Source organism: Oryzias latipes, chromosome 9 (assembly GCF_002234675.1).
Source record: "Oryzias latipes chromosome 9, ASM223467v1".
In the NCBI taxonomy this organism is placed as follows: domain Eukaryota; kingdom Metazoa; phylum Chordata; class Actinopteri; order Beloniformes; family Adrianichthyidae; genus Oryzias; species Oryzias latipes.
In genome coordinates, this window is record NC_019867.2 from 10,476,688 (window position 1) to 10,503,122 (window position 26,435).

The 26,435-nt window shown below is 40.0% G+C and overlaps 1 protein-coding gene across 4 annotated transcripts; it reads right to left on the reverse strand.

The window, feature by feature from the left end:
• Window positions 1-201: 201 nt before the first annotated feature.
• trim36 (tripartite motif containing 36) lies at window positions 202-25,714 on the reverse strand. Of its 4 annotated transcripts, none has more exons than XM_023958371.1 (14): window positions 25,407-25,714; window positions 20,055-20,289; window positions 16,469-16,498; window positions 13,988-14,334; window positions 12,830-12,976; window positions 11,717-11,812; window positions 9,892-10,029; window positions 9,618-9,733; window positions 8,305-8,426; window positions 5,797-5,914; window positions 5,496-5,701; window positions 4,196-4,379; window positions 3,919-4,032; window positions 202-2,886 (listed from the first exon to the last, which is right to left on the reverse strand). In XM_023958371.1, the coding sequence occupies exons 1-14, from the start codon at window positions 25,467-25,469 to the stop codon at window positions 2,529-2,531; spliced, it is 2,274 nt and encodes a 757-aa protein (XP_023814139.1). In that variant the 5' UTR covers window positions 25,470-25,714; the 3' UTR covers window positions 202-2,528. The 4 variants fall into 4 exon arrangements, with proteins under 4 accessions (XP_023814139.1, XP_023814141.1, XP_023814142.1 ...); XM_023958373.1 differs by lacking the exon at window positions 25,407-25,714 and adding an exon at window positions 20,920-21,045; XM_023958374.1 differs by lacking the exon at window positions 16,469-16,498 and having other exon boundaries at window positions 25,407-25,713.
• Window positions 25,715-26,435: the final 721 nt, after the last annotated feature.

Consider the following 26,435-nt stretch of genomic DNA (forward strand, 5'->3'; position numbering starts at 1 on the left):
CAAAACCAATGAAATATTTAAATAAAATCTTAGACATAAATGCAATGTTTGTTCATAAAAACAGACGGAACTGGTTGTTCCTTTGAAATGTTAATAAGTAATAGAAGTTTGATTAAATCAGTTTTTTTATGCAAGTTTCAAGTTTAAACCGTTTCTTGTATCAAATGTATGAATTCATTGCTGCACAAAATAAACTCCACAGAAAGTTTCCAAAAATTTATTTCCTAAAATCCCTACACAGCAAAGCAGAAAAAGTGGCCTCTTTCAGCATCCCAACACATTTTCACATCTTTGCAGTTCTGTGCACATCACATGAAGTCAAGACCAGAGACCTCAGCAAAACCACATGGAGACAAAAGCACGGGCCAACATTTCAAGCATTCATGATTGTTAAGATTCTCTCCCAACAAGGAGAGATTTAAAAGCGCAAAATATAAAATAGCCTTCTAGGTGTTAACAGTGCAAATTGTCTTTAAAGGCATACGTTGTTTCTGCGGTCCTACAGCCACTTTCTTGCACACATTGCACACCTGCAGAGCCTAGCATGCTACAATTACTGAGGAGCTAGTTTAGCTTAAATTTAGAGTTAGCCTGTTGATTATTTAACATCCAGATTTATATGCAGGTTATAAGATCCAGCCAAATGCTACAAGATAAAAGCTTACGGCCTCCAAAGCGGGAGAAAAATTCAAACTGGGCTCCTTGTTTTCAACAATTGATTGTGTGCAAACAAAACTGGACCGTAGACTGTGAAATGCATAGATGTTGGACCAAAAAAAAAAAAAAAAAAAAAAAAAAAAAAATTGATTTCAGAGAGAATTCATATCTGTGAGGACTACAGTAACAGCTGCACACAAACATTTGCAGAACTGGTCATAAACATTACAGTTGAATAGATTTTAGTGTTGAATACAATGTTTTATAGTCTAATAAAAGAAACACATCAAGCCAAACAATACAAATGGAAATCAAGTTACTTTAATAACATAACCTTAATAAAAATAATAAAATGCAGCTAAATGGGGTAACATTGTCCTACAGCAATTTCCATCAGTTATGATCCACAAGAAAACAAGAACGTCACTTTATTTCACTCAGTAGTCTGGATTAATATGTACATAAACTATAAAAAGAAAAACTTGAAATATCAGTTTAATGACACTTAAAGAGTGGAGTGAGATGGTATGTTTTAAATCAAACCTGTTTGTCAGAACCGGTACAGTAGTTTAAGGTTTTCCAGGCCTGACCGACAGAGGTAGGTAGCATGTAGCCCAAAATCAGAGCCAGGAGCCTGAGAAAACGTAAACCGATTGCCCTGACCCTTCAGAAATCAAAACTTAGAAACGTACAAACAAATTGATGTGCAGGCACATTTTTCCTGTACATGTATGCAATTCCCCAGTGATAACGTCCAGTGTCCCATCAGACTAAACGGATTCAAACCAAGCTAATTTTCTACCAACATAACAGTCTTGAGGCCAAAAACACTACACCTGCTTGCACCTCATTGGTGTTTTGACAGTTTGCAAAAGCACTTTTTGAACCTGACTGGCGTTTTTTTTCTCCTTTTGAGATGCAAAAGGCAAAGGCTGTGAGTCCACTCAGTAAGCAGCAGGTCACTAGCACCAGAGCCAAAACGCCTTGGCTTTCAAGTGTTGTTGCAGCCGTCAGATGTTTTAGCTTTTTACATACATTTGTGAGGTGGAAAAGGCGTGGCGAGCAAACAGGAAGTGAAAGGGTGTCGTGATCCAGCTTTAAAAATGGAGGTGAATGTGAGTCTTGTGAATTTATTACAATAATTCCAGCATTAAAAGTAGTGTCACATTTCACAAAATGTGCAAAACAAACCAACCAGTCAGTCATAAAAGTCAAAACACAATTATTAACACCTGACACCAGTGAACAAACTATCCCTACAGTAAATCTTTACACTTGTGCAACAATACCATCATCTGCTTTCTAAAGCAAACTCACTGATTTGCTTCCTAAAAAAGGCATAAAGGTGCTAGCTTTTTCAGATCCATCAAAACCGTCCTAAACCTGTGCTGCTACGTATAGACGAGGAGAAAACACCCAAGCAAAGAAAATATTCTACAATTATATTCCTTAAAAAAAAACAAAAAAAAAAAACTGTAAATCCAAGTAGTTTAATGTTAAAAAGAACATTTAAAGTGACTGCCTCAAGAACAGCTAGTTAATGTTGAAAAGCTGAAACCAGCCAAGCATTAAAACAAGTACAAAAACAATAAACCAGAAGTGGCTTTGGTATGTAAAGAAGGCCTTTTATACGGAAACCAGCCTATAAAGAGCTCTGACATCAATACGTGTTACTGTACTGTGGATTTGAGGCCATTTTATTATTTAAAAAAAAAGAAAAAAAAAAGGTTTAGATGCCAACTGCCACGTATCATCCTTAAAATATCGGTTTGGTTTAACCTTTACCCTGTCTGTAAAAATCAGATTTTCACAAAGCAAGCTAAAAATGAAAGAAAGTCCAGTCCAGTTGTGCCAACAATCGCCCTCCTCTCTCAGAAAGTCAGTCTCTTCGCCGTGATGAAGTCCTCCAGCTGAACCTTTCCGCTGCCCATGAGGCCAAAAGCTGGAAACATTGTTCCCGAGCAATCCACCTGCCTCTCGTAAATGCACCTCATGGTGTCTGCGTCATAGAAGAAGACTCGGCTGGAGTCGTAATCCAAGCATATGCCCAGGCGCTGGGGCATGGGGAGCACGCGGTTGCCGGGATCGCTGGCCGGTGGGTTGGCGGTGGAGGAAGAGGCCTTGGGGATGAAGAGTTTGCCCATGCCAAGTGTGAGGAGGATGAAGGGTTGGGAGACTTCGTAACACGCGTCCTCGCTGCCGCTGTCATGTCCACTGTCATGGTCGTACCTGGTGAATACCGAAAAAGAGGGGGGGGGGGGGGTCTGCATTACCTCACCAGCTCGACCCACTCAGAGCTACAACGATTTTATGGTCATCAGAACAGAAAGGTCAATGTTTGAAATGTGAAACAGTAAAATGGAAAACTTGTGCTCACATCGTTACAATCTAGACCAGGGATGGGCAAAAGATAATTAGTTTAAACTCGGGTTAAACTAATCGGACTCGCCAAACGGGAATAAGTTATATTGATAATCCTTATTAAGGAGTTATTTTCCCTGTAATTCTGGTTCTTCCCCATAGACTTGTCTAGGTGCAGAACGTTGTCCTGCATTCATGTGGTGTTGGTAGATTTGTTGCATTTCTGACATTCATGTGTGTTTTTTGAGTCGGACACTCATTTTTCCAATCATAACAACCCATGAACGCAGCATTTCTCCAAGTTTGGAGTTTTCCCTGTGCAACATCAAACCTTTATAAAGAAGAAAACCACAGTTTGAAAGAAAAACTCCAAAATATAAATATTAATTTTCAATAAAAATTAAAGCATGTTTTATCCAGAGTCCAAGTCATTTCTTTTTCGTACGAGGTGGATTACCTAAACTCTTCACGCATCTGCTCCTGATCCTGCCCTTCTATCAAGGGCAGGATCAGGATTGTGGCCCACGAGTCAAAATAATTTGCCCACCCCTGATCTATACAGACCTAAAGTTGCACTTTTTAAATATTGCAGCAGGGGGGGCTAAAAAACAAAACCCATAATTAGCTTCTAAATGCAGCTTTAGTACAGATTTAGTTTTTTTTTATTTATGTAAATATTGTGCTCTTGTCCAAGAGTTGGTCCAGAGAAATGCTGGCTCGGTCTGCCAATAAGCTCTTTAGGAGTTTATACTGGTTCCCTTACATCACAGGGTTTAGTACCAATCAGACACAGAAGTAATGAGTGTTTTCACACCAGGCTTTGTTGGGAAATAATAAAAAAAAACAAATAATATTGTCTAAATCCAACAATGCTGGACAACATGTTTGTGCTGGACATACCTTGGGCTGCTGGTGTCTCTTGGATTGTGGAACCATTCAAGGATCTTTGTATCTGAAGCCACTCCCACCTTAACCATGTAGGAGTGCGGCTCCACCTTAAACGCCCAATAGTGCCTGCAAAATAACATAGGTACATGAATATTTTATCAATTTATCCATAGCAATAGGCTCCATACGGTCAAGTGCTCCAAAACTGAAGCATTTTGGACTCAAATAGGAAAAACAAATGAATAAAACCATGTGACCCAGATGTGGTCAACTTCACCTCTGTACATACCTTCCTTGAGAAATTCCCGTATCTCCAATGATGTAGTCTAGGCTGATGTAGCTACCCGTCTGCACGCGTTCAGCTGCGAGGAGAAAGGCTGCGCCTGCCACACTCTCGACTGTGTCTCGTCTTTTGTTAAGAACCAGCCTTTCGGCGCTGAAGCCACATTTATCACTCAACAGGAACCCAAAAACTGCAGGAAAAGAAAAAGCAATAAGATTAAAAAAAAATTAAAAAAATACTAGCAAGAAAGAAAAACAGACAAATCAGAAAAAAACAAAACAAAAGTAAGCCATTACTGACAAGTACAGAAGACAAACAGAGGAGGGCGCTAAAAGCCTTCCAATACAAGAGGACCGTCTTTGAAAAATCCATTATTCTTATGCTCAACCACCCTTTATACACAGCACAGCAGTTGAAATTTAACGCATGCTATAAATAGTTAATAGGCCAAATGCCATTATTACCATAATCCAGGACACACACTAGCTGACATAATTATGTCCGTTAACTCAACCATCCATGAAACCTCAAGTCTGCACTGGGGAAGACGAGTTCATTTGCATACGTCTGGGAAAGTCTGAGCCAACTAGAGCATAATAATAAACCTTTTTAAAGGCTGAGCTGACAACCATATACAATATAATGGTACACAATAATGAAATCATACACTGATTGTGACACGTTTAAGTAAATGTACAGTCCGGGTTTAAGTGAAGGAAGAAAAAGAAAAAAAGATCATTAAAACCTATAAAAATTTTTAATACGAAATAAATTAAATTAATATAAAAAGAAAACCTGAATATAATCCTTTATTCTGAAGGAATTTCAATTGTTGCAAGCTGCTAATTTAACAACACTTGCACATCTGATAAAAATTAATAAAATAAAAGCATAAAAACCTTTAAAGATTAAAATATATTAATTAAAAAAATAGAATAACACCATCAAAACTTAAAAATTCGGAGTTATCCCTTTTAATGCTCAGTCAGGGAGTTTTACCATCTTATAGCAAAAGGGACAAAAATAAAAAATAAAAGCTGATCATGAGAGAAATATGCATTTACATGGTTTTATTAAGCGCCACCATTTAATTAAAACTTTAAATAGTTTGCAAATATCATATTTAGGAGAAGGAAAAGAAAAAATTCTTTAAAGAGTTTCCCTTTGAAGTGATTTAACCCATTGCGATCTCAAACAGAGGCTCAAAACAATTAAATGCACCAAAAAAAGTTCAAAATAAAAGCCTGAAAGACGTCAACATCCTGAACTTTGCGTCTTCCCCTTGTCCGTATAATTTTCCTCTTACCAGGAGCAGGCGGTGTGTGAAAGGCCACTTCAGGGCTGTAGGGACTGAACATGGAGTTCCTGCAGCTTCGAACTCTGAAGGAGTACAGGGAGTCAGGCTCCAGGTCATTCACTATAGTGTTGCTTCCATATACTCTGTCCGTCGCCCTCCAGAGCCCGCCGTCTTCTCCGTCCTCCTTAGACGGGGACTGGCTCGGGCCTACAAGTCTGGACACAGAGTATAATTTATGAGCTACCTCCCTCTGCACCAAACGCATGGTTCAACTTTTCTGAAAGTTCTTTCTTGCGGTTTTGAAGCCTACCTGCGATACTCAAGCACATGCTGATCTGTAGGAAGATGGTCGTCCGCCAGCCTCCAGCAGATCGAGGCCTCATTGTAGACTTTGCTTTGGGACAAGTCAATCAGAGGGGGGTCTGGAACTGGAGGTCAGAGAAACGGCAGCCAGAAACTCAAAGGTTTGCATTCTAAAAATCACCACACTTCACTTAGAATCTTGCCGGTGGATTAAAAATAAATCGTATTTGCACCCTAATCATGAATAGTACCACACCAAAGCTTAGAAAGCAATGCTAGGAAGGTCAGAATCCAGGACTCTCCACTCAGGAGGAGGGATGAAACCACTTTGCATAATGGAGCTTAAGAGGTTTTCACAGACCGACTGCCTGGAAATGAAACTGTAAGAAGCCCCGCCCACCTAAAAATCACTTTAAGTAAATGAAAGAAATGTGCTGAGTAAGTGTAGCAAAAGCTCATTTTCTCTTTTGCTCAGCTAACAATAATTTCCTCAAGGAAGGTCGGTTTATCACATATTTGCACAGAATCAGACTCTTTCGATTAGCTCATTAACATTTTTCTTCAGTCAGCTTTTCTCCTCATAAACAGTCGGGTCAACTTTACATCAAGATAGCGTTCTTTGTAAACATACCTCTGTCCTCAACCACAGGTTTTTCATTTTTTAACACATCCAGAATTTTAGGATTTTTATCCAATTATCAGTTTTATCATTAGTCAATTAATCTGAACATTGAAGATGGAATTAGATTTAAAGTTAAAGTTTGTCAGCTGTAGGGAAAAAAAAAATCCAAAACTGTGAAAGAGATAACCACTTCAGCTTTTACCAGAAGCCGACATACACATATCAAGAACCCCAAAATAAAACCATAAACTCCTCTGGGTTCAGACACATGCAGTCTCTTGTCCACACACATTGTAGTTCTTTGTTTACTGCTGCAATATTCTTCTAGCCTGAATTATTGCAGCAATCCCTGCATCTCTGACAGCAGAGCACCGCCCGCGTCAGCAGCTCCAGCAGAGCACATAGATTAAAGACATCAATAAGACTGAGACATCTCCTTCAGCCGGCACTTTCTGAAGGAGAGGAGAGAACTTTGCAAAAGACTACAGTTTTAAAAAGTAATTTTTTTTTTTCACAAGATTTTTCATTTCCATTCATCTGTCCACAAAATGGATGCAGATTGAAATAAGTTCTTCATCACTGACTTCAAACGACTATTTTTCTGAGTATAAGTCAAGTTTTTTTTAATACAGTTTGGCCAGAGGTGTGACTTTTACTTCCGTGCAATTCGTATGATTTTTCTTCTTTATTGTTCATTTTTGGCGACTTAAACTCTGGAGCAATGTCTAGTTAGAAAAGTACAGTAGACTGTAGGAAAAAACATGGAAAACTACAGTCTTTGCTAACGTGACTGGACTAAAGCCTGTTGTGCAACTGAAACTTTGGTTTAAAAGAAATTCCTTTCATTAAGTTTATTTTTTAAATCTCAGAACATCTGGGTTTTGGACTAGGGTGCGAATTTGCAACCAAGAACTCTTCTTAGAGGAACAACTTAACTCCTATAAAGATAATAACCAGGATCAGCTCCAAATACAGCCATGCACCAGCATTAGTGGCCCATTGTGCATTAAAACACAACAACAAATAACAGGTCTGAGCATCAAATACAATTGCTGTGCCTCTGTGGAAGCAGATAAAAACTTTGAAAGCAAAAAAAGAAGATTTCTTAATTTTACTTAAAAGGCAATGAATTGCTATACATTTCCAACCATAAATCCTTAAGCTGGAGCTTGTTTAATGAAGCGGATTGAAAAGATTGTGTGAAATTAAGAGCTGGTTTAGGAGCATTGGTTCATTTTCAAATCCTATTTACATTTCATGCATTACTTTAATAGTTTTAGTTTGTAAATGAGGGGGGGAAATTCTCCATGTTGAGCAGTATAACACTAGACAGAATATTTACAATCTGCCCCACCACCTGGTGCTGGGAAGGAGTAAAGCTACATTTACACCACCCATGGAAACACAGGTTCAACCCACCACAATCAATGAAAAGTCTATGTAAATGCATACAAGTGTGCCTCTCTGGCTTCCACACTCAAAACACTTGTTTACATGTAGCTACTCAACTTTCTACAACTGTTTTCAGGCTCTATGTTCAAAACGCAGCCACTGAATGCGCATTGAAAGTTCAACCAGCTTGAACTTCGACCAATCAGGGACTGATTTGATCGTGGAGAAGAAATGAGTAATTGCAGTTTGTGCCCGATCAGAATTGTATGACAAAAAATCTTTAATTTATCAGAATAAAGATGTGAAAGAAAAAGTCTGGAGCCAGATCTGGACCACTGTGGGTGGCTGTCATGTGCTAGTAAACAATAGTGTGAACACCATGGGCTAAATGCACGTTCAAGAACCGGCGTTGGGCGCGTTCTCAAACGTGCGTTACATGCCCAGTGTAAACATAGCTAAATTAACCTAAAAGAAACTCAAATTCTCTGTGCATTTCTGTACCTCCACCAAAGCACATCTCCTTGAGGAGCGTTTCTTCTCTGGATGTGTCCAGTACAAACTCGTCAAAGCAGGTGTCAGCTGCAGGATGGAACGTCCTCAGGGAGTCTGTGGCTTTCTGGATCCTACAATCAAAGACAACAAAGAAGGACTGAGAATGCTGTGAGCTGTTAAAGTCCCCCATGAAAGAAGGGGGGAACAAAAATAAAAATAAATATGAGCAAAAAAAAAAAAAAAAACACGTTCCCAGTGGTGTTTTCGTTACGATTATGACATTTTTGACCAAATTCCCACGACCTAAATGTCTTAAAATTACATTTCATGTCTATCCGAAGCCTTTTTCCATCAAAGGGCTCTTGAGCGCGGTAGTTTCTGCAGCTCACCGCTCCACCAGGGGGATGGATCAAAAGCAGAAAACACATCCAACGTTTTTTTAGTTTTCATTTTAAATGTGTGCGGCTAAAAAACAAATTTCAGCCTTGGATGCGCTTAAAACACATGCGGGCAGTGCTGCAATGTGCCATCTTCTTTCTCCCGCACCTGAGCTCGTGCAAACTGGGTGGGGCAGATCAGGGAGCTTGTGCATGGACACTAGGCCATTGTGAAGTAGAAATACTCAGAAATGCAGAAATGAAATGCTTTCTTCATTACATTTGTGCTCTTTCATAAAAGAATTCCACACGTGCATGTCAAAAACTCAAAGAACATGATTTTCCATCGGTCTTTAAGCATTGAGCAAGCCAAACTTTTTTTTTTAAATATTAGTCTTCCTAGAGGAGTTTTACTTTGGTCAAAGTGAGTGCAGACGTTAAAAACAACAAATCTTTGACGAGGGAAAACCACAGGCACCATTGCTTAAGTGAAAACTTTCCCAGATTATCAAAAGCAGCTTATACAGCTCAGTCAGTAGCTGAGAATACCCCAGAGCGCCCCTAGAGCGCTGCAGCACAGGTCTATTCGTCAGCGACCTCAGCGCACGTGGCGCCCGCGGCTGCAGACACACTCCAGCCGACAAAACACATTAGTGGATTGGCCGGGGTTAACAGACCAAATCCAATTGCAGTAATTTAATGCGTAAAAACCATGTGCGGAGAAAAAAAATAATAAGTTAGGTGCACACACAAGACAAGTTTGGTAAAATTATAGCAAACAAACAATCTTTATATGCTGCTCAGGAAGCTTTGCTGCTACATTCAGTGTAAAATGAGCAACTTCTATCTAAACTTTAAAATATTCATTCGTCTACACTTTTGGACACAAAAAGGATTACAGCACTTGTTTCTAAGAGGCTCCTTTTGGTAAATATAGCCATGTACCTGACATGCAGCTGCTTTGCAGTTTGTACAAAGCAGGACTGATCGGTCTCCTTCAACACCTCCTGCGCGTAACCGACCAACCCACTGTTCTCCAGCATACCCTGGTACTCCTCCACCTGAGAAACAGTATAGCCATTTCAGTTTACGATTGCTGTAGGAGTTAATCGCATCCGTGTCTGGCAAACATGATGCTAGGATTGATCTGTTAGACAGATGGATGGAGGAGGTTCTAAAGGATAGAGTCAATGATGAGTGAAAGTGGGATGTCTTGTACCTGGGACTTCAGCTGTTCCATTCGCCGGTTACGAGACTGCTCAATGGATCGCAGCATCTCGGATCTTCTTTCTTGAAGAGTCTCAAACAGACGCTCAAAGTGCTCGTTGGCCTGGCGCTCAGCCAGCTGACCATTTTCCTTTCAAGAGAGAAGAAGAAAAATTAACATCTGTTTCCAAAACATGAAAGTCACCTGTTGTACCACCAGTTTTGAGCTCCAGGTGTTTTCAGAGCAACTCTACACCTGGAGAGTCTCAGACCCAACTGCAACTGCACAATCCTACTTGACCAGTTATCCATCATACAAAGGCTCACCAAATGCATGAATAAAATCTAGCAACAACCCTTAAACCCTCCATCAAGATCGCGCAGATGCCGCAAAAAGGCCTTTAAGCCATTGAGAATGGACTTCACCACACCCCTACAGGAGCGCCGTGGATTCTTCTTCTATTACAACTGCAGCTTTTAGTTTTCCTGGTTTCGTTTTGACACTCATGTCTCAAGTTTCAGTTAGTTGTCACGAGTTTTTTTTTTTTTAGGCTTTTTTCAAGCTTTAATAATTACAGATTACCCGTGACTCAGCAACAGTCTTTTACTTTCAATATCACCGTCCTAGAATGCGTTACACATCTCTTGCATTTTAAAATACAAATAGTTTCAACTGTAATCTTGAGTGTTTTACATTAAGATCTTTCTTAATAGTTCATCAGTGGTAAAGTGGAGGCAAGATAATACCATTAAAACCACCAACTATCAAAACCTGTTAAGAAATGTAGTCGAAGTAGGGAGATTATCTGACGGTGTCTAATTCTAAACAGTTTGCACTCAAATCTTTACATTATTATTTTTCATGCCACCATATGATGTCATAATGTTATTACTAATCAGTGTAGTTTTGTTGTAATTCTTTCAGATTAGATGGTGCAGGTAGGGGAAGCGTGAAAGGTATGACTTTAGAAAATGCCCCAAAGCTTTGATCTGAACCCCACCCGGTCCTCTACAACCGCTGTAATTAACAATGAACAGCACACCGAACACGCCCTCATCCAGGTCCAACAGCAAAATCTACAGTAGACCCAGCTTTGAAGCTGAAACACATCCATGTGAGAAGGGAACCAAATGACTCAAACTGGTTTTAGGACAACTCACCTTTCTGTATACAGTATTCCAACAAAAGACTGTTCTACTTTCACACAGCCGTTTCCTTTAACCAGACATTTTCTGGGTTACTGGATTTTTTTTCTCCCCAGAGGGACTAGAGAATGAGATGTAACCAGAATGGACATCAATACCTTAATTTACACTGAGGAGAAGGTGGTTTGACAGCTTAAAAAGAAAAAAATGTTTATTTAGAAAAAAAAAGAAAAAGATGCTCATTTATGGAAAAAGAAAAGAAAAAAAAAGCTTTTAGCTAAACCGTTCAAAGAAACCCCACTTCAATTCTGACTCACTAGGCCAAGGTCTCTAGGGAATATCCCATGATGCACCTCTCCTGATCCTCATGTCCCAACTGTTCTTGTTTATGATTTGTTGTTGTTATTTTTGGGTTTATTACCTCACAACAGGTTTCTTTGGCCTAGAATTTGCCCGCAAGACTTCAATGACGGCAATGAAGTTTCATAAGGAAGAGGAAGCTCCTCTTCCTCACAGTCTCCCATCTTACAGCAGATTGTTGCTTCATCAACACACCAGAATAGCAGACTGTTATACTGTAGCATCGTTTGAAGTTTTGTCAGGCGTACCCAGTCCCATTTATGCTTTATAAACCAAATTTTGAAAAGTAAGAAGATCGTTTGAGTTGCTGCAACGTGAGTCAGCTTCCTCACCTCCGTCTGACTGATGAGTAGCTCCAGCTCAGTAATCTGAGTCCTGACCTGATCCTCTTTGCTGATGAGGTAATGGATACTCTTGGCCAGTTTCTCCTGCAGACAGAAACCATAAACAGATAAGCAAACTTTCACACAACCTACACTCAGACCCCCACAACAGTGACACGGCAAAAATGAACACTGCAGACATGAAAATATTACAATTAGCCATGGTTTTTTTTATTATCATTTTGCTCTTGAGTATCCATGTAATAAATCTCAACACATTCAACTCTTAAGCGCGTAAAGGAAATGAAACCTGAGCCCGTCTTTAACTGACAAAAGGTTTCCAGGACATGTGATACACCTTTTAATTTGAAATGGCACACATTATGATGGAGCAAAAGGCTTCATAAGGTATGAAACATTGTGCCCATCTAAACAAACAAGTATCAAATCTTTAAGCTTTACGTTAATTCTAAAACTCCAAATTACCTTGTTTTGGCTGAAAAACCAAAACCATTCTGTTAAAAAAATACATATATAATAAAATAACTATAAAAATAAATATATTTGTGAAAAACAATCCAAAACTTTGGCGTGTTTACTCTAATTTCAAAAGAAGTTATTGTTTTAAAGCGCTGGTCCTTTTGCCAACCTGGGTTTCAGTTTCCAAGGACAGACAAGTCTGGAGCAAACAAGTCTTAATGTCCATTAATATTACAGCAGCAGAAAGGAGATCCAGGGATCCGTCAGAGCATGACATCACAACAAAAGGTCCTATTCGGGGTCTTGGTCACCCCTCTGAACATCTAGTAATTTATGTCAAATCCAGCTTTTCAAAAATGCTGCCAAGTCCCGTCTGACAAGGTTATCTGAAAGCTATTCTAGTAGAAATCGCACCACTTAAACTCTGGGGCATCTAAAACTGTGCAAAGGTGAACATAAAGAGTCGATACTTGGTTTTCTTTGAAGTCGGGAACATCATCAAGTCACTGATGATGTAGCATTGTTTGCTGGCTCAGATAAATTCTGCTATCATAAACCCACTCTTTAATTCACTCAGACGGTTTGGATAACATTTATTGGGAAGTTTTCCGCTGTGCTTTGAACAGCGTCGGGCTGCATTACCTTGAGGATCTTGTAGGCACTGCTCATTGAAGTGACTTTGTGGTTGGCGTGGGATCCTCCCAGCTTGCATAGGTGACACACTGGCCGTTTACAGACTTCACAGTACATGTTCACCTTCTCCATCTCGTGCTCTGGGCACATGAGCACCTACAAGATTTTGGAGAGAAAAAAAAAACCCACAATCATCTTCCACCAACAGGGACAGCAGAACGTTAAGCAGATGAAGTGCTTTGACATTAAACGCCAGGGTTTAGCAGTGTACGAACATGATCTGAAAACAGGCTGAGGTAAAACCTGAAAGAGGACGTGGATTTAAAAAGCAGCAGACACTTCTGTGAAACGTTTCCTGTTCAGTCTAAAAGGTCAGCACTTTAATGCCAAGATCCCCTTCACAGGTTACATTGTGTTGTCTGATAAACAAGGACTTTGAACTACACTTCAATATTGCAACATTCCTTATTTTTGTCTTTCAGTTTAATGAAATTACTTATCAATGTTGGAACGGAAAAAAAACCAAACATTTTTGTTCCTGTAAACGTTTAAAGTCCAACTCTGATCACCTTTTGATTCATTGTCAAATCCTTCCCACTGGACTTAATTATGATTATGTCGCCTTTAGCCGAAAAAGTAAAAAAAAAAAAAAAAAAAGAAGTTAAAATAACTTGTCTCATTTGAGGACAGTTTCTGCGTACGGCAGTAGTTGATTAGAACTTTAACTCTGAGTTGTGGGCGGGAACATTGGTGCAGAGCAACCTCGCATGACAGCGCTATCCGTTCACACTCTCTCCAGCTAGCTTACAGCCCCTCACAACCTCAACCTAACATTAGCGGTGTAATGAAGATGGTGAACATTACAGAGACAATCCGGCCGGACAGTTTTGATTCAGATGCCAGACGAGGAAAACGACGACGTACTTTAATATTTGTCTACAAGTGGATGCATCAGAATGGAGCGGAGCAGGAAGCTTCTGCCCCGCCCTGCGTATCTTTTAAGGAACAATCACGATCTTTTCAAACATTTTTTCGTCTGCTCCGGATTCACATCAATTTAAATAAATACTAAAATACTATTTTAAACTTCTTTATGTCCATCATCAGCAAAATTCCACTAGAACATGTCAACACTGAACAATTTTGACGACTGCGATGCCTCCTTACCTTGGGTCTAAAATTCGTGGTGGGGCCCACATACTCATGCTGGGCTTTTGGAGTGCCCCAGGGGTGGTGCAGCTTGAAGCACTCGTTACAGTAGCTAGCCTTGCAGTCCATGCAGCTCTTCGTCGCCTCCTGCTGGTTGGGAGGTTTGCAGATGTTGCACATGATTGCGACGGCCGCGCGGGCAGCTTGTCGGTAGCGTTCGACGATGTTCTCCAGGGTGAAGTTGCGGAACAGCATGCTGATGCCGCGTTCGCCGAGGTCGATGTCATGCTGGCAGCCCGGGCACGGGATGGTGGTGACCCGGGGAGTGACGGAACCTCTTCGCCAGCCCGGAGAAGAGATGGAACCTGGAGGGGAGTGGAAGAGCTCGTCATCATCTTTGCAGGTTTTTTTAGCCGTTGGCCACCCAGTCTGCAGTCTTGTCTGAGGCTCTATTTGGAGAAGAAACTGTTTTCAGAGTTAAAATAGACAGCATACATTAAAAATAAAAACAAAATAGCTTTTTATACTAGTTATGGTGCAAGAACTCTAAAGCTTTAAATAGGAATTCCTTTTTCATTCCAAAGAGGGCCTCAGCACGTTTCCTTTTGCACTTTTTTTTACCCCCAACAATGACAGCCACCATGTACTAGCAAAGGTGAATGGCACAAAACACCAATACATAATACATAAAGCAGCTGTCATTGAAAGAAAAAAGCCCAAGAGGAAAAACCAGACAAGAGCACCGGGTCAGGAGGGACAAGATAAAGGAGAGCCACGGAAGATAATCTTGGAGCGTAGAGGAAACAACATTTACCACTGAACTTCTGATTATATCAAGTGGAAACAATGATCTGGACAACTTTTTTTTTTTTTTAAATCGAATGAAAGAAAGAAAGATTGTAATTTTCATTGAACTGAAAGGAAAATATTGTGAAAATAAAAAAAAAGTGAAGTTGGATAGATAAACTAAAATTCTAGCAAATGAAATTAGCTAAATGTCCAGTTCAGTGTGCCAATAATCAAACAAGAAGTTGAAATTCTCTTAAAACTTAAGTTTTAAGAGATTCTCTTGGTAATGACCTTGTTCCCGATGCCCCTGCATCTGAACAAGAGACAGAGAGCAACACTAGAAGAAACCGTGATACACAATGTCACAACAGACACAAGCAGGGTCCGTCACCACACAGTCACAACACTAAAAACCAGCTTAATAAAAAAATAAAAAGTTTTAAAAAAAAGGTCAATGCAAAAAGAAAAAGTATTGCTTCATGTTTGTGAGGGACAGGGGAAGAAGCGAGGAGTGCTGGATTTATCTCAGTTTGAGCGCCTGTGTTGCCACTTCGTTTCCAAGGACCTGGAATTAAATCAAACACTCCTCAGGTAAGCAAAACAAGGAGGCCACTTCAGACTGCACTTCAAAAACAACGAGGCGCAGGAGAGGAAAAGCTGTGGGAACGGCAAAGGAACCAAGTTTGAGCGAGGACATGCTGGAAGGGATGAGAACTGAAGACTGATCGTTTAAAAACCAATGGGATAAATGGTGGAAAATGGGACAGTTATTCTTCCAATGTCATTTTTATTTTTTTCTGCTGCACATATAATGCGGGTGTGAAGCCTGTTCTGATAGTAGATCATGCAATACTATCTTGATCCTAAATGAAATTTCAACTATATAACCATTATTTAAATTATCCAGCCAAAAAAGAAGTGAAATAAAAAGGATGGATTTCTTTGAGCCAATTTGATTGATGTATTGATTTATAAAGAAATAAAGGTAACATTAAAAACCAAAGTCAAATAAATAAAATGTAAAGCAAAGTGGTTGAAACAAAACTGAAGAGCTTATAGTCATGTAAACACAAAACACATCCTAGAATAATTTACATGTAAACATTCAAAACAAAAGAAGAATTCACAGTTGAGGCAAACGTATTGGAGTTTTTTTCCGCTCAGTAGAGACCTGCAAATGTCTCGCTCCGTGAATAAATCTGCTTTACTTGCCATCATGTGTGGTTCAGGCAGCTAGCACATTCCTTTCCCCATCTATCTAGACCCTGGAAACTTCACAAGCAATTTAGATTTGCTTTTTACTCATACTAACCTTTAAAGTCTTATAATCTGAAGAAAAACATATTTTAGGAGTTTTTTCTGAATCTAAACGTTAGCAGTAATATGTCTGTGTAGTCTCATTGATCCAGGTTGATTTATTTAAAGTAGTCTGTTAAAAAAAAAAAAAAAAAACTATTTACTAGACATGATTTATCTTTTCTTTAGTTAGAAACAAAAAAAAAACTTAAATCATATCCAATTAAACGCCTTTTGTTTTCAACAACTTCAAGTTATAGTAGTAATTGTGTAAAAGTGTATCTGTGAGAGTTTTTTTGTTGCTAAATAGGCTTTAAAAGATGAAAAGTAGAGCCAAACTAGGGTTTGAGGGGGATTCTATAGTAACACTGTACTCACTACTACAGCTACTCAAAACACGGAGCCCGCGTCTACCTCGACTTCCAAACGACCTTCGCACTGTGGCTGCAAGCAATGAACAGAGAGGTGAGATGAGACAAACACGGCAAAGGAAAGCAATGCATAATGTGATGTGAGATGTGGATCCAAAGCATGACACCCATGAAACAAAAACACCAAAAACTTGGATAATTACATGAAATTTAATGAAAGTATGTGCTCAGCCCGATTACTGTGGACACAAAACCTAATTCATGAAGTAGACATGTTTGACTTAAAGAAAAAAAAAAAAAAAAGTTTATTTCTGGTCAAAAAATAAAATAAATTCTGTTTTTCAGGAAGGGATTTACTAAATCTAATTTGTTTTACTCAGTGGTCAAGACTGAAGAAAAGCACTAGATTTCTGCACAAGCTGCAGTCCACCTTAAAACAACTGAAACATGCCACCTTAATGTGCTCAACCCCCATTCAAGCATCTGTGCTCATTGGTAAATTCATTACATGTTAAGCTGCAAACTCAAAATACATGTTCACTCTTAGCAAAAAGTAGCACACTTAAACTACTTATGATTAAGTACAAGTATACAATAGGCCATGTATGTGTATTGTATGTATTCAGACTAAACTCAAGATGTATTGATTATAATCTCAGGCAAAAATCCCAAATGTGCCCTGAAACTGCATTTTACTAGAGATCTGCCATGACAACCATAAAGAATGTCCACTTTATTTTTTAAAACAAACAAAAGTACAACTTGTATTGTCACAGCTGTGTCAGACTGCAATGATCACACAACTGTGACACTAAAAGTCTGTTAGCTTAACTCTTCATGTTGAAACATTTAAAAGTCCCATCCTGAGGACGACCTCCTGTTTGACACGTCCAGTTTTGCTTTCCGAATTAAAAAAAAAAAAAATTAAGTGCCAAAAAGCTCATTTTCACAATAATTAACATTTCTGCAACTGAATTCTAAAAATAATTACAATTGAATAATTAGTTTGTGACTTTTTGAACGATTTCTGGAGCTCATCTTTAAGCCAAGCTGAAGCTTTGGATTTACTGTACAGCAGCATGTTGAACTCACTGAGCTTTTGTCAAAACTGTTTCCCCCCAACGTGTCAAAATTGTCTAGAAAAGTGCATTTCTGTGCTTTTAAGAGCACCCACCCACCAACAGTCATGTCAGTCACAGTGAACAATGCCGTGTGTTGTGTCAACACAATAAAGCTGTAACACAATGACAAAGATTCAGTGATCACCTTTCCGCGCTCTGCAAATCTTGTTCACGTTGCACGCTGATAAATTTAGCTTTAAGTCCTTTCTTTCTCCGTCTTCATTTAATCCCTCACTCATTCCCTGCAGGCAGATTGCGTCACTATGGCTACCAGAGAGAGCTGAGCACTGGGGCCGTCAGAGGGCTGATGTTAGGAATATCCCTCACCGTTTTCTTAACTCACCATTATTATTTAGAAGCACAAAGAGCGACCCATATTGGGTCAATTCCCTGCACATTATTTGACTCTGAATGCAGTTAAGATGTGATGATTGAGCCCACAAGCAAGCTAAGAAGTAGGATTGGCCAAACTCCGGCATCCCTCGAAGAATCAACTCATTCAGGCTCCAGAGGAGCAGTCTGAATGAGAGATTCTGCTTCGGAGCGCAGACGGGGTGGTTTTGACCCAGGTCGGAACAACTCGCACAAAAAGCTTTTCGTCTTAAGGAGTACTTCACGGATTTTTCTGGCTCTGGCCTTTTGGTTCGGGATTAAAGTTTCTGCTGATTGACGTGGCATTTCGCTTAAACAAATACCCCCTTAAAGACTTAATTTTCAGAGAACCCAAACGTAAAACGATTATTTTTTTAAGCCTTTAAACATTAAAAAAGTATGCCATGTCGTTATGTTCAGGTAAGGCATTTATTGTGAACACAACAACAATAAAAGAAAATAAACTAATTTCCTTCAACATAGAACTAGTCTCAAACATATCCTGCACACTTTCAGTCTCCAAATATTCCTTCTATCCTCCAAGGTAAGCCTCATTTTTAATGCTAAGAGTTAAAGCAAACTAATAAAGCAGGCCCATTGTTTGGTCGATAATGGCGCTGGAGAGAGCGAACGAGGCACCTTCAAGAGCTGCTCTGAGGCCGTTTTGAAAAGCCTGGCTGCTTCTGCTGCTGCTTCTGCTGCAACACGCTTTGAGCTCCCAGCAAACACCCTGACAGCCTCAGTTCATCACCTGGATTTATTTGAGTGTGTGTGCAAAGATCACACAATTGTTAAATCAGCCTATGAGGTGGAAAGCAGTTTCCATTCTGCTCCTGAAGCTGGTTTTTTTAATGATTACACAGGATACTGTGATTGCAGGAAATGCCCCGAGGCTGTCTGAAAACTTCAGTGATCTTGTGTTTATTTTATTTTATTTTTTTTCACCCTGCTGTTCTTGTCTTAAGGTGGCAAAGCTACGGTTTGGCAAGTTCCTTTCCCGTTTGATGGCGTCTGTAAAGCAAACATGATTAGAAGGAGCAACAAAGGATTGTGGTCGGGGAGAGAAAGAAATATTTCATTTATACTTGTCTTGAACAAACTTAAGAACAAAAAGGAGGAGCTCTATCTACATTTACCTTCACATGAAGGTCACCAAAAGTGGCAGACTTTCCACCTCCTTTGTTCTTTAAAGACCCACTCCGATAAAAAAAAAAATGTTTTTTTAACTTGTTTATGCTGCTTTTTTTTATGACGGACAACATGTACAAAACGTAAAGCTAAAAATTGTTGTTTTTTTAGGCATTTCTATGGTCAAATCGTTAATCACCAGTAGACAAAAACTAACAAAAGCTACAATTGGCAGGCCGCAAGCTTCCTGCTCCGCTCTATTCTGATGCATCCACTTGTAGAGAAATAGATCTGTGCAAGTCTTGGTTTTCCACTCTGAGCTGGCATCTGGCTCAAAACTGTACGATTGGATAGCGCCAATATTGCTCGCCATTTTTGCAGCACCGGTAATGTTAGGTGAAGGGCAGTAATCTAGTGGGAGAGAGTGTAAACAAGTGGATGATGGAAAATGGGTCGGGGCTTAACGCCACCAACTCCAAGGCAAACTTTCTAATAAACTACTGTCCTAGAAAACGACATTTTGGCTGAAAAAAAAAAGCATAATCGTAACTATGGGAACTCTTGAAATACATCTAAAGATGAATCGAGTGGGACTTTAAAGTGTGAAACCAGTTCTTTAGATAGATATGAGCCTATTGATTCATGGAATCTTTTTGCCTGCAAGAGAACCAGATCCTTTTTTTGCATAAGCCTTTTTTGTTTTTCAAATACTAAGAAGCAACTTCCTGCTACTCAAACCCATCAAAGCTGCAAATACGATCAGTGTCGAGCTAAAAACCGACAAACAGGAAATTGAAAACCAATGCAAAGTCATGAATCCATTAAAAGGAAGACAAGGATGAGCACACGTTTGATAGATCTCTTCCTGTGGTCTAAATCTTTCCTTCTATCACTTCTTGACCCAGCTGATCCGAAACATCTCAAACGGCTCTGAATTCCCACCCGCACAGGTCCAATTCAACCCCATCCAACACAGAAGAGGTTTAGATTCCTTACCCCGAGACCCACCTGATCTCACAAGCCTGTCCAGCCTCTCCATGGAGGGAGACGGCACCCTGGACCTGGGGCTGCCGGGCAGGGAGCACTCGGAACCGGCATCGAAGGAGTCGTCGTGGTTCAGCATGAGCAGCTCCCGCACACATTTGTGGCAGACGCTGTGCTGGCAGGGCAGGATCAGCGGGTGGGTGAAGAGCTCCTTACAGATGGGGCAGATCAGCTCCCTCTCAATGTTCTTGATGGGAACCTGAGGATGGAGCCAGACGTGTTCTCTATTACAAACACACCAAGTCTTTTCATGGACATTTTTTTAAAGGTGTATTTTAAAAAAAGTATAACATGTATAACATGTGAAGTATTGGAAAAAGAAATCAATGAACAGAGGAACCAGGAACTCAATGATTTCAACTTTTAAAAAAAAAAAAAAATCACAAAAACTGCCCCAATGACCATTGAACAGCCTGCCCTAATGTTTCTGTCTCCATTACATAACAGAGGATTAACTTCGTCTAAATATAGAAAAAAACAGGAACAAAATTAACATCTAACCACCATTTCCAGGGCTGAAAATGACCAACTTTGTTTGTCCTGAGGACTGATTGCTCATTCAGTTTCAGCTTGTGCTAAAACCGCCTCCTGCAGCTTCCACAAACCCTGAACGCCAGCGACCCACGTGATCAAAAGTAATCAACTCCAAAAATAAAATTTAGAGGAACTTCAAACCAAAAACGGAGGACAAATTCCTCTAGAACAAAGTAACGAAGTCTGGAGTTTTAGCAAGGCCTGAGCGAGAGCTGCTCAGAAATGACTGTCACTGTCGGGGTCCGGGCGGCTGTTATCTCCAGAGAGCCCGTGAATCCACTTGTCTGGGACTTACCGCAGCCACGCTGCTCCGCCGCATCTCTGCAGTCATGATGAGGGAGAAGGAAGCAGCCCGCGAGCGACTACAGCTACGGCGCGCGCGCGGTGTTAGGGAACTTCTGTAACAACGCGAGCGGAAGATGCCCGCGGCCGGGAACGAGGGAGTTTAAATAAAGGGGGGGGGGGGGGGTGAATCAGCAAACCACTAAGAGGGAGGAGGAAGGCGGGGGGAGGGGGAGGGGGGTCCTCACAGAGCTGCTGCTGATGCCTTCATGGACTTCACGTAAACTTTTTATTTCCCTCCAAAGAGATTCAGCTTTTATTTAACCAAACGAGGAAATATCCACTCTGTCAAAAGTTTTGAACTAATAACTTATATTAAATTTTCAATACCAAGATGTTTCAGCAGTAATATATGTATATATATATTCAAAGTGACATTCCCACCTAATTTTAAAGTTAAGGGGGGCTCAGCCCTCAGGGGAAAATGTTTCCCCATACATTAGTGAAGTAGACATTTAACCAGTTAAAGACCCTCTCTGATGAAAAAACCTTTTTAAAAATGTTTTTAACAAGTTTTGGTGGCTTTTTTTCTCATGATGGACCATATAGAGAGAGAGAGAGAGAGAGAGAGAGAGAGAAAATTAAGTTCAAAATTTCTGAGTACTGTATTTCTTTATTCAACAACAAAAATGCCATGGGAAAAGCTTGCAGATGTGATTTAAGACCAAGCTCCCTCCTCCGCTCCATTTTGATGCATCCACTTCCATATACATCCATATACATCTTTGTTTTCCACGTCCAAGCTGGCATCTGGCTCAAAACTGTTGGCTGGATAGCTCCTATAACGTTCACCATTTTTGTTTCACTGGTAATGTTAGGTTGGGGTTGTGAGGGGTGGGAGAGACTGACAGATGATGGGAAATAGTGGCAGGCTTACTTGATGCAGTGGTCCCGCCCACAACTCAGAGGTAAATCTCTATTGATCTAATCCCGCTCTGCAGAAACTATGTCCCTGAAAAGGACAATTGTTTTGATTTTGCCCAAAAAAAAAACCAGCATAATCATAATTAAAAGACCACTGGGAACGCTTTTAAATAAAACACTCTGTCAAAATGTGTTTTAGTTTGTAAATTAAAACCTTTTATTAAGTTTCAGTACCAACATGTTTGAGCAGTAAAAGAAAATGAAATTTAAAGAGACAGTCCCACCACATGGTCATTTTCAAGACAAAGCCCTCAGAAGACAAAAGTTCCCCAATAAGGTTGTTAAAAGCGATTGCCTTTTTTTCCATTTCTTTTCAAATAAAGGATTTTTTCACTTAATAAATTCATCTAAACCTGTCAGGGGACATAGCCTTAGCTCACATTGCATCATTTACTTAGAGGTGTGAGTCCCGATAGTCTGCTCTGTTTATTTAACAGGTGTGAAAGTAGACATACATTTGATCAAACAGGCAAAACCTGGTCTGATACCTGGCAATGGTTTCTGTTCACTTTCTAGTGAACTCGGGTACGGTAGTGTGAACAAACAAAAGAGTTTGTTTGCTAAATACCTTGTGGGTAAACAGAGTGATGTGAGGAGGTGGTAATAACGCAGAAAAGTTGTGAGATTTGAATGTTTCCTAATGATTATTTACAAAAACCGATGCTGGTTTGTTCCCACTTGTCAGGTGAGAAAAGAAACTAAACCAAAAGGTTTCAATCTGAAGAAAATGTCCTGCTTAATCAAACCTAGTCCACGACTATTAAGTTCATGAAGATATAATGATATAGCATATCATCAGAAAATGTCATCATATTTCATTGATGTGATTTTCAGTACAAGCCCTAACAAACCCTGACTGCTTATGTGCACACAGCATCATAGGTTAGTCATCTAAACAATAGTTGAAAACCAGATAAAGCCTTTGTTAAATCCCTTAAAGTCAAAGTTTCAGCCATCCCAGATCAAGAAGGGTTTAAACTGTGCAGAAACAACACAATTCCTTACTTCCAAAGTCATCTCTTAGTAGGCTTTGATAACTGAAAAGTTGGAGAAATAGAAAAATTAAGAATATCACATAGTGAAATAGCTCTCTTTGACCACATTTTATAAGTATTGCATAAATCTTCACTAAATTTGGTTTTGGATTACACTGAGGTTCACATTTGTGTTGCATTAAGTGTCATGAATGCAATGCAAAGGGTTTGGGCAACATTTTCACACTCTTATGTTTGTCTCCATGTCAATATTTACTTGAATTCTTCTCCAACTCTGAATCCTTTTTCCACACAAAGTTTCTCTCATTTCTCTTACTTTCTGAAAATATAATTAAAGATCAATTCAGAAACTATTTTGGATCAGTTTGAGACACACACATCTCAACGTTTTGACTCATTTATTCATTCATTTTCTGAACCTGTTTTGTCCCTTTTGGGGTCGCAGGGCAGCTGGAGCTTATCCCGGCCACGCGTGGGCGAAGGTAGGAGATATTTTGGACAGTTAGCCAGTTTGTCGCAGGGGAACTTTGTGATTATTTCACAACATTTTAACTGAATACTTTTGAATATTCGTCTCATCAAAGTGAGGTAATAATTAAATATTTTAGAAATCCCCATGTGAATACAGTTCGCGATGTGTCACGGTTTACAGCCACTTCCAGCTTTTAAAAGACCCATTTCCATCCATTCAATTCTGCACACAAGATTTAAAGACCTTACTCTGGATCCTCTGTATTGAATAAAACGCTAAGAGTCATAAATAAAGCCAAATTTGTTCATGTCAGTCATGAGTTTTAAAGGTTTAGGCAACTAGTTGACTCCACCACAGAGTGGCATTAAGTATAAATTAAGTATAAAGTGATCCGTTGGATCATTTTTAAGGTGACAACTATGAAAAATCTGCATCCCTTTTTCCACAGGATGTTTTAGAAACGTTTCTCCTGAGACATTTTTTATTTAATGAAAGGTTCATTCTTTTGGATTAGAAAAACATTCCACACAAACAAAAAGAATATGAAATAAGATTGTTATATGCTTCAGAGGGGAACTGTGACTGTCAATAAAGAGGGGATCCTCAGATATTTAAATGACAACTGATGTGGAGGGAAAGAGATAAATCCCAGAAGAAACTTAAAGTCTTAGGTTAATGCAGAGAAAGTTATAAATGGATGTTGAAATGACAGAGAAAGAACCTGCTTTTTGTCTCAGAGAACACTGGTAATCTGCCTCTGACCTTGTCAGTCTCTTTTGTTATGACATTCTTTGTATTGTATTGAATAATAGGTTCTCTTTATAAAAGCCAATTTTATTTGAGCAGAGGGACAAAAGAGAAGTAAGTTAAGTGACCTGGATCTGCAGATAACATGAGTCACATTTCCCATGTTTCATCAAGAGAGCTTTTAGCTTCTCCTTATATGTCTTCTGCTAAAATAATCATAACATTCTAGGAAATGTCATAGTTTCTCTACAAGGGCTGCAACATCCAGTAAAGTTGCTTAAAGAAAATTCTAAATGTTTACAGGATGACAGCAGAGCGGTTTATGCATCACCAGGATGCACAAACTTAAATATGTTAAGTAACAAATTCAGTCATCAGAGCACAGCAGAGTCTCATATGGCCACAATGTGGTTGGTCTCCTCTTTCATTTCACAAAAGGAGTTGCTGGGATTAAAATATGTCAGGCAACTTTCTGGAGTCATGTTTCAGATGAAATGACAGATTAGCCATGTGTTACTGCAACAATTTGATGAGTCAAGCTTGTTCTGGTGAGATAAACTTCATTTCTTAATTATCTTCAAACTGTTCATTTTCAAAATGACATCAGAGATAAATGGGTTTAAGTGTGCATATCACACTCAAATTAATTGGGTGTCTTTATTTTATCTCAGATAGAACCAGTAAATTCCATTTATTTTTCATCTTCATTGTTTTTTTGGACAACCCATGTGGGCTTCAGGTTTTCACATTTTGCACCTCATCTCAGGGAGAAATTGATCAAATGTGACTGATTTCTGCAGCTGAAAGCACCAAATCAATTGTGATTTTTATTCTAAAGCAAAAAAATAGGAGACCGTTTTCTGCCAGTCTGACAGGCGGACGGAGCCTCATGCACACCAGAGAAAGTCAGAGCCTGCTGTCACCACACCACTGCTGCTTCCAAGTGGCTCCAATAGGCCACTGAATAAAGTCTGCCAATCCTGCAGCACTAACACAATAAAGGCAAAAAAAAAAAAAATTCAAACCAATGGAACACCGATTTTCTTAAAGAAAAGGGTGAAATTTAAAAATTGTCTACAAATGTCTTCCATATGATGTAATGATTATTTTCACATGATGTGAAAAAACAGAATGGAAATGTGATTTTCTTTAATGTGCCTGAACACATCAACCAACCTGTAAGTTGATGTTATTGAATAGAATAGAATAGAATAGAATAGAATAGAATAGAATAGAATAGAATAGAATCCCTGGAGGCCGGCACGGACCCCTGCTGTCAGAAACCATCCGGATGAGACTCACCTCGCCCCTCTCGATCCGCTCTACGATGCTGGCGAACTCCGTCATGTCCTCGGAGTCTGACATGGTTCCAGCGGGTGAAGGACGCACAGTGTGCCAAACGACCGAGACGCACGGAGATGTCCAGACACACGCACACAAAAACAGCTCAAAGAAACAGGCTTCTCTGTGCAGGTGTGACGAGATGAGACGAAAAGGAAGGAAAAACAAACACACAAAAAAGATGAACGAACTGCTTCCCCATCCTCTGCTCTTCTAACCAGCCTGCGCGCACACCCGCTTGTGTTTGTCAGAGGAACGTGCGTCGGCTGCTGTTATAGTTTAGTTGGTTTGGTCTGTGGGGGTAGGGGGGGGGAGCCCCGCCCCTCCCTCCTCCTCCTGCCTCAGCATCCCTCCTCAGCGGCGATGTCTCCACGCACAGATCGCTCCTTGTCTCTGCGCGATCTGCTCCCACGGAGTGAGACTCACATTTATTCCATCACGCATATGGGTAACCACAATATGTCGTTTTTCTTTCTTCATTTTTATTTAAAAGGAATGGGGCCCTCAAGTCTGCTGCCAAGACACGTTAGGATTTTGCGCACGGCGTGGCACCGCCAATTTTGGCTCCTTCCTGCCCCAAAAGGGAAGAACCCTCCTCGGTCTAGCATCACTGTCTCTCCAAAGTGCCATGTGCAAACCACTTGCCGCCGTTTCATAGCAACAGCCGGAATGTGAGGCGGGGGTGGGGGGGCTGCTGGGGAGGCGGATTAAGTTGGGTGTTTTTCATTTTTCTGGCAATGCCACTTGTTCCACGTCAGCAGATGGCCTCGCGCTTTTACGCAGACATTTTCCTGGAGGGGGGGGGGGGGGGGGGGACAAAGGGGCAGAAGGAGCAACAGGAGGACCAAGTCTCAGGAGCATCAGATAATTTTACAAAGAGACACTTGCCTTTTAATATCATTTTTGATATAAAACAGACAGTTTAAAAAGGCAGCAACAACGTATCCTAAATTTCTATTAAAAAAAAGAATATAGGCATAAACGTCTCCC